Source organism: Stegastes partitus, unplaced genomic scaffold (genome assembly GCF_000690725.1).
Source record: "Stegastes partitus isolate 25-593 unplaced genomic scaffold, Stegastes_partitus-1.0.2 Scaffold753, whole genome shotgun sequence".
Lineage (NCBI taxonomy): Eukaryota > Metazoa > Chordata > Actinopteri > Pomacentridae > Stegastes > Stegastes partitus.
Genome location: NW_007578484.1, coordinates 193,147 through 202,175, shown reverse-complemented (window position 1 = coordinate 202,175; position 9,029 = coordinate 193,147). Strand labels below are relative to the sequence as shown.

The 9,029-nt window shown below is 41.9% G+C and overlaps 1 protein-coding gene across 1 annotated transcript; it reads right to left on the bottom strand.

Moving 5' to 3' along the window:
- Positions 1-401: 401 nt before the first annotated feature.
- Positions 402-6,558, bottom strand: LOC103364510 ([Arg8]-vasotocin receptor-like). Its single transcript, XM_008291654.1, has 2 exons — positions 5,565-6,558; positions 402-2,342 (listed from the first exon to the last, which is right to left on the bottom strand). Exons 1-2 carry the CDS (start codon positions 6,556-6,558, stop codon positions 2,059-2,061), a joined length of 1,278 nt encoding a protein of 425 aa, XP_008289876.1. The 3' UTR covers positions 402-2,058.
- Positions 6,559-9,029: the final 2,471 nt, after the last annotated feature.

Sequence of the window (9,029 nt, the reverse complement as noted above, 5' to 3'; positions counted from 1 at the left end):
CCAGAAGACGTGAAATAAATCTAAATAAATCAGAGTTTTAGGATTCGTTGGAAACTGAAGACTGACCTGATAAACGTGATGTTTATAAGTGGATTTAAACTGTTGTTCCCGACTTTATGTATTTGGATCGTTTACATGTGATGCACACAAACAGAAACAACAAATCCTGTAAATCAGAGACTTGTATTTAAAGCTGCAGTTCTTGTTTTTGGCCACTGGGGGCAGCAAACTTCTACAATAAACTGGCAGATACAAAGTGCTGATATATTATCACCATTATAACATGATCTCAGGCTGGAAAACTTCTTTTTTTAACCAAATGTTTAAAGCACCAAATTTAGCGGGAGGAGGTCGGGGTGGACGGTGGGCGCACAAAGTCAGAAAGAACTTTTTAAAAACTTTTTAAGTTACAAAAGACCATTTGCAAGCTGCCTTTATGTTTTTGTTTAGTGTGCAATGGTCATCTGCTCCAAGCTGCTAACAAGGATTGGCTGCAGACTTCTGGGATTTAACCAATCAGACGAAAGTGGGCTCCTGGGAAGGGGAGGGGGGCCTTAAAGGGACAGGATCAAAAACGACTCATTTGACTAAAGGGCTGCATAAAGCACCAGTTCAGGATAAATCCAGATATTTTTTTAACTGTGGCGTCCCAGGATAAAAACACAGAGGTTGAAAAAAGCACAACAGCTTTGACAAAAATATTAAAGAACAGCAGACTCATCCTTAAGTTCGTAAACTTGCTTCAGACATTGAAACTCATACCAGACGTCCAAGCAAATATGCAGAATTATGCATTTAAAGCGAAATACATTCATATTATTCATACCTACTGTAGTTTATTCTCGCTGTAAAGTGGTGAGCTACTCCTGTTTTTGATGAATGGATAAAGCACCACATTTGGCAGGAGGAGGTCGGGGTGGATGGTGGGCGCACAAAGTCAGAAAGAAATTAAGGTCTTTAACTTTTTCTTTAGGTCAGAACAGACCATTTGCATGCTGTGTTTATATTTTTGTTCTGCGTACAATAAAAGTAATCCATGTGAGCTGAAAATTCAGGCTTCAGACTTCAGAAAACAACCCCTTAGCACCAGAATATAGCGCATAAACATATAAAAGCCAGTTGGTCACATTCAGATATTTGGTACTGAAGGTACTGGATTTGTGTTGTAACCCTCAAAACATCCAAATGTCAGTCTGAGGAGTTAATAAATCTTGAGTGAAATTGCCACGGAGTAAACCTGCCCTACCCTCAAGCATGGTGGTGGCAGCATCATGCTCTGGTGTTCCAACAAGGCAACGATCCAAACACACATCAGAAATGGTTCCATCAGGCTAGAATTAAGGCTTCAGTCTGGTCTCCCCAAAAAATTTAAACCCTTTCAAGACCCTGTGTACTGTGATGACGGAACAAGACGCTGCTCTTAATATTTTGTTTGTAGCTAAAGGTGCTGGATTTGTTCTGACGCCGTCTAACCCCCAAAATGTTGACTGTGAAGGTCTGAACAGTCAATAAATCTTGTTTTCTGTGTGAAACAAACACCAGAAGTTGCCACAGAGGAAACCTTTCCACTCTGGATCGGACCAAATAAAACAAGACGAAGGTGTGACCGCGCCCTCGGGTGAGATCATACCTTCCTTCAACCTTTCTTTTAGATGTTGTCAGCTGTTTGGCCACAATGACCAGAAATGTGTTTGGAGGGGAGACGTTGAGGTCTTTAACCCTTAGAACACCAAACCTACCCTCAAGCATGGCGGCGGCAGCATCATGCTCTGGTGTTCCAACAAGGTAATGACCCAAACCCTTTCCAGAACCTGTGGACTGACGAAGGAACGAGACATTGTTCTTCATGTTTTCTTACTAGCTAAAGGTGCTGGATTTGTTTTGACGCCGTCTAACCCCCAAAAGGTCCACTGTGGAGGGCTGACGAGTGAATAAACCAACACCGAAAGCTGCCACGGAGTAAAGCTTTCCACTCAGACCAAAGAAAACACAGAGTTGTTTTGACCGCACCCTCGGATGAGCTCATACCTTCCTTCGACCAGTTTTCGGACGTTGCTGTCAGGATGCAGGTGTGGCCTGCAGGCAGCTTTTGGGCGTCGGGTTTTGGTCCCTGAAGGGCTCCGAAAGCCTCGGACCCTGCAGCCTGGACAGCAGCGTGGTCCGCCGGATGCTGCTGTCCGAGTCCTGGTAGTGGAACTTGTGCCTCAGCCGTCGGCAGCACGGGAGGCTGCCGGCGAAGTCCGACAGCAGGTGGCCGCTGAAGATCATGTAGATCCAGGGATTGCAGCAGCTGTTGAGGCTGGCCAGCAGGGCGGACAGCGCCACCGTGGTGTTCTCAGAGTCTGCGGGCAAACAGAAAGGAAGATTTACGAGCTTCGGCGATGTCAACAGCTAATCCGAGATGTTTGCCTGAGTCACCTGCTCAGTGTTTACTCTGCAGCCTCGGTCTGACTGAACGGGATTCGGGGGATTTATCGCACGTTCTGGACTTTTACTCTGAAGGTTTGATTCTGCTGCAGAAACAAGCTGCTGACAGATCATCGTCCAGAACACCTCCGAGCTGAAGGTGGAAAAAAATACTGCATTCATGAGTCAAACCTGCCTGAAGAACAAAATCACGTCCACGTTGGTCAGATTTATTGGCTGCTGCCACTAATTACAGCAATGTGACGTCTAACGACTGTTTATTCATTTGGACACCAAACATCAGGCAAAAGGACTGAAGGAGAATCACTTCAGCGAATAGAGTTTTATTTATATATAATCAATTCAACCTCAAACAGTTTCTGGTCGTATTTTGCTCCTGTTAGATTTTACTTCCTTAAAAAGAGACAAAGTTGTTGTTTAAAACCCCAAAAACCAGCCAGTGTGTTTCTGAAAAGGAGCGTTATCTTTAAAATCACCCCCAAAAGGCCCCCATTCATCAGAGCAGGACGCTGGACAACAGAGCAACTCATTGGATTTTCAACTTTCCGACGGTTTGTGAACTCATCATGTGACGAACAGCTCTGGTGGGGAAACGATGCAAATCTAAGCCGTAAATCAGGATTTTTTTTCCAGCAAAATCGCTTCTAATTCACCAAATTGCTTGAACCAGATTCTGTAAAAACCAAAAAATTCTGCATTTTTTGGCACAACTGAGGAAACATTAAAGACTCGTCTGTGACCAACAGATTCCTGACAAAAATTCAGGAAGTATTTGGTTGAACTGCAGGCTGTGTGCAGACAGATTAGAGCGGAAACAGATTAAAAATACAAACAACTAATGATCTGCAGCAAACTGTCTTACTGTCCAGCGTTGGTGACACCCTGCACACGTCATAAAACAATGTACGCTGATTTATTCCATTTTTTAAAGTAAATAATCAAAGAAATTCAACTTTTTAATGTTTTCTGGCGTTCTAGCTGGATTATATGTCACATCTCTGAGCTCTGTTTCCTTCCTCATAGTTGTTCTGTTTCCATAAAGCTGCAGGAATTTAGAGAAAAATGAACCAACTGTGAGTAAAAATGAGACAGAAGTGAATAAAGAAAACAGCCCAGAGCCGGTCTGTTGTCGTTCTCTGGTGTGTTTTGATGGAAGGACTGAAAGGTCGACGTCTGGAAGCTCGTCTTTAAAACGATTTAAAGTAAAATATCACGACGTCTGACATCTGGTTGATCCTTGATTCATCCAGGAAACAGTTTAAAGTTTATCCACTTAAAATGCATCAAACTTCTCACGTAGACGAAGTTAAAATGCTGCAGCTGCTCCACAGAATAAATGAAACACTCAGATGTATTTGTGATGTTTCTAATAACGCCCAGACCAGGGAGGTCCAGCTGGGCGTGGAGGTGAGGATCTGATTCTATGAGCAGCTGCTCATCCACCTGGAGGATTTCATTTAGCTCCGGCTCACGAGGTTTTCTGGACCTGATGGGAATAAATTCACAGAAGAAGGATTTGATCTGAAACCTTCCTGAGAAGCAGCAGAAACCCTGAAACTGAAAAAATTTTAAAATTGTGGTTTATTTTTTCATTTTTCCTTTTCCTTTGTACAAAACATTTTTTTTTCTAGATTTTTTTTTAAAAATTATTATTCTGGTAAACATTCTGCTTCATATATGTTTTAGCCACAATACTGTTTGTTTTTTTAATTTGTAGAAATTTATTTTTTAAAAATAGCAGAAAATTCATGTCGTCATTTAATTTTTCAATATCAAGTTTTGTAGTTTAAACTACATTTCTTTTTAGTATATAGATTATTATTATTTTAAAATTTTATTTATTTATTGTTTTGGCTTTTCTCCTTTTCCTTTTGGCAAAGAATTTTTTTTTCTCCTCAGGCCTCAAAACGAAACTGAAACTAAACCAATAAAAAGGAAACAGACGTGAGTTTGTTCGACCTGCCGACTGAAACGTGGTTTGTGTGTTTTTCACCTTCAGCACCGACTTCCTCGTCGCTCTGAATCATTTCAAGCTGAAGTTCTTCTGCTGCACTAAAAAGTCACGTTAGCTGATTAAAGTCCTGAATACTGAAGTTAAACGAACTGAACCTGAGAAAACAAGTTCAACAAACTCCAGATTTTAAGTTGATTTAACACTGATGACGATTACAGACGGACTTAATTTGACATTTTCTCAATTTAAAAGATTTATTTTTAATAAAACACTTTTAATCTTTGTCATAGTTTCAACTGTTTTGATGATAATAACCAGAAACAACCAGAAACTACAAAAAAACTGGGAAGTTCTGGGAAGTCAAACTTTCAGCTCTTCATTCATCCAGCTCATGATTTTAAGTCAAAATGCCTCAAGTTAGAAGAATATAAGAAGATCTGCAAGAAAACTGTCTGTAAGATTAATTTATTATCATTATTTTATTGATTTTTAGTGTTTTGTTAAGTTACAGAGAACATCTAATAAAGTAAATATTAGTTTACATGTGGACCTTAAACTCCAAACAAACCTAAAAACAGGACAAAACTGTTCACTGGCAGTTTGTTCATTTACAAAATCGGACCATAAAATTACACAATTTGTTCTGTATTTAAATCAGTAAGTTTTATTTATTTAAAAATAAATTTTCACAGATATTTGAAAGGAAAATGTGTAAATATCCTTTAAACTATTATTATTATTTATTTTATTGTATTACTATCATTTATATATTTTAAACTAATTTTTTAGTGTTTTTGTAACTTACAGATAATTTCTAGTAAAATTATGAAAAAAAATATAAATTTAAATGTTGACTGTAAAACAACAAAGAAAAACAACCAAAACTGTGTAAATAAAAATAAAAAAGTTCACATCAAAAATCTACTAAATAGTCATTTATTATTATAGCTTGTGATTTATTATAAATTAAACTGTTTTACTGTTTTTCTGAGTTTTGCTTCTTCTTTTTTTTTTTTTAAAGGAAACTTTATCTTCATTATTATTATTATTGTTCATTACTATTTGTTTACAGTGAAGCTAACAGACGGATGAAGCAGAGATCTGAGGTTTTACGCACAGAGCTGCGCTCTAAGGAGCCAGAACCCTCCTGAATAAACCTCGTTAGTCTAAATGTTGGACCGACCGTGCCAGGAGAAGGTCTCGTCCCACACCGACCACATCTGCACGGTGAAGAACGGCGCCCAGCACACCACGTAGGCCACCACGATCACGAAGGTCATCTTGACGGTGCGTAACTTGGCTCTGGAGATGGTGCTGACGCTGCTCACAGAGTTCCGGCCCAGGATGCCCGCCTTGCTGCTCTCCGCCGCCGCCGAAGCCGAAGCCGAAGCCGAGCTCTTCCTGCGGGTCTTGTACTTGAGGTTCCTCCAGATCGTCCTGCAGATCAGCCCGTAGCAGAACACGAGCACGGCCACGGGCACGAGGAAGATCCCGGCCGTGGTCCAGGTGATGTAGGCGCGCACGCCCCACGGCTCCAGGAAGTGCGCCCAGCAGTCGTACACGGCCGAGCCGGGGTGCACCTCGCTCAGGGAGAAGATGAAGTACTGCGGCGTGCTGAGCAGCAGGCTGGCCGCCCAGGTGGAGCCGATCATCAGGTAGGCGCGCTGCGTGGGCTGCTGCAGCGTCTGCAGCGGGTGGCAGATGGCGATGTAGCGGTCCACGGTCATCATCACCATCATGTAGGTGGACGCGAACATGCCCAGAACCTGCAGGTGCTTGACGATGCGGCACAGGAAGTCCGGGCCGTAGAAGCGGAAGGTGATCTCCCAGCAGAGCTGCGGCAGCACCTGGAAGAAGGCGACCACCAGGTCGGCCAGGCTCAGGTGCTTCATGAACAGGTGCATGCGGGACGGCTTCCTGCGGGTCCGGTACATGGCCAGCAGCACGCTCAGGTTGCCCACCACCGCCGCCAGGAAGGCCAGGCTCAGGACGGTGATCTCCAGCTTCGCCACCTCCTCGTTGCGCCCGAACGGGTCAGTGTCGTTGCTGCTCCCGCTCAGGTTCCCGCTCAGGTTCCCGCTCAGGTTCCCGGCGGAGGCTCCGGGCTGCGGGACGTGGAGCCGCTCGGTGCAGATGTGGCCGCTGATGTTGCAGAAGGTCTCCGAGGAGGAGCCCATGGTGGCCGCGTCTCCTCCGCTCTGTGCGTAAAACCGGCCGAACGCTCCAACATGTACCGGACGGTCTCACGCTCAGAAATCACAAGCAGCCAAACAGAAGTCTGGAGGTTCTGCCCTCCATGGTGGCAGTGAGTCCAGATCTCAGCGCTGCAGCAGCTTTTAAAGCTCAGACACACGAACACACCAGAGCTGCGCACACACTCGGTCCGACCCTCCACCCACTGAGCACTGAGGAGGAATCTGAGTGTGTGGTCACACAGAACCTCTACAGGAACCCACAGCGTGTCCTTGATTTTACTTTGAAACAGATAATTCTGAACAGAATTAAAGTTTTTACTCTTTCAGGAAAAATGTTAAAGGCCAAAGTGGGAAAAAGGAAAACTACACAAAGAAACTCAAAATGACACAAAAATGACTTTAAATGACCTCAAACAGACTTCAAACATCCACACAGACACTAAACACGACCACAAAGACACAACAGATCCACTAAGAACGTCAAAATGACCAGAAAGAACGGTCCAGAGAACAAGGTTGAATAGACACAACACGTCCAAAAAGGGACTCAATGTACAAAAAGACACAAAAAAAGACTTAAAATACAACAAAAAGACCCCAAACTTCAAAAAAGATGCCCTAAATGTCCACAGAGAGATTTAAAATGACCTCGAAAAGACTTCAAACATCCACAGACACTAAAAATGACCACAGACACAAAACACGTTCACAAAGTGACTCAAAACATCCACAAAGAAACTCAAAATGACCTCAAATAGATTCTAAACATCTGTAGAAACACTAAAAGACTGAAAATGACCACAAATAGACAACAGACACATACAGAACAACCACAAAGAATCTAAAAATAACCAAAAAAAGAAGCAAAATGGCCAAGAAAAGACTCCAAAAGACCTCGAGAAGACTTCAAACGTCCACAAAGAGACTAAATGTTCCCAAATACACTAAACTAAACTTCTACAAAGACAATAAAAGACTCAAAAATTCCAAAAAGACTTCAGACGTGATGTTAAAATGACAATTTATTGAATATTAAATATGTGAAGAAAGACTTGCAGCCCAAAGAAAGCTGCAGAGTTTCACCGTTTGACTATTAATGAAGCGATCGTTTCCACCATCGACAGGAACGTTGGTGTCACTTCCTGCCTGAGCGCTGACTTTGATCGGACGGCGAGCGGAGCCGATGTGTTTATGTGCAGATAACCAGACGACCTCCGAGCTGCTCTCGCTTGTTCAGCATTGAGCGAGAAAACTAAACAAAAACACAAACGCTCTCCTGAAAAACACACAAAGTGAAGCTCTGAAGCTCCGACATGTGGATAAATTAAAAACCATTTAAAAAGTCATTTAAAGCTCAGGACGGATTCAAGTCGTCGTTTTAAAGCTGATCTGAGTCGTTTCCTTCTATTGACTCAGTTTATCAGGTTTGTTATGTCAAAGTGGTTTGTTGGATGTTACACTGCAAAACATTTTACGTTCATTCAGCTTAGAAATGTAAGTTACAGGAACCAAAACGTTTGAGATTGAGAATAAAAAATGTAGATTTTATGTTAAGTTAACAAGAAATAAGCAAAACCCAAACATTTACATGAGCTGAACTTGAAAAGACGAGTTGATTTAACTAAATTATTTTCAGCTTTGAATCTAAGTTCCCAATAGAACTGCTCTTTTGTTATTTAATTAGTTCAAAATCATCTTATGAGCTGTGAAAGTGTAAAACTAGTTAAATGACCTCAACTTCAGAAAACTAGTTCAGAAAACTCAAGATATTAAGTTGAATCAACTAGACGATGGTTACAGATAGATTTGTTTTCCTTTCACATTTTCTTCTTCATCTAACTCTAGCAGATGTTTAAACTCTTTAACGCTCATCCTGGAGGTTTGTTCATGTTCTAGTTTCGTGTCTCATAAACTTATTGTAATGAGTCGATTTAACTTTCATCTCTTCATTCATTCAACTCTTCATTTTAATTCAAAATACCTCAAGTTTTAAAGCAGTTTACTGATAAAAGTTTGACATTTTAAGCTTAATTAGCTCCAAATGAGCAGAACTCGTACATTTAAACAAAACGAGACGAGTTGAGTCGACTGATGAAATACCAACACGTTGCTTCCTTTAACATTCAAACCACCAACAAACACTGAAGGTGTCTCCGAGTACAAGACAAAAACCATGAAACCTGCTTGTACTCTGTGCAGCGATGAGTCCTGAAGTAAACTAGGTCATCCAGCCGGAGAGAGAACGAGAATGTGAAGGATGATTGATCAGATGATCAGCGTTTCACTGATAACACTCATAAACCAGGAGGAGGCCTCCTCGGACGAACCCGTAAAGAAAACAAGCCATGGCATCTTGAGTATGTGAGCAGTCGATCAGACCAACGGCGTCTCCACAGAAGATCTAGAGAAACACATTTTGATCCCAACAGCTCGATTCAGCGTCATGAATACAT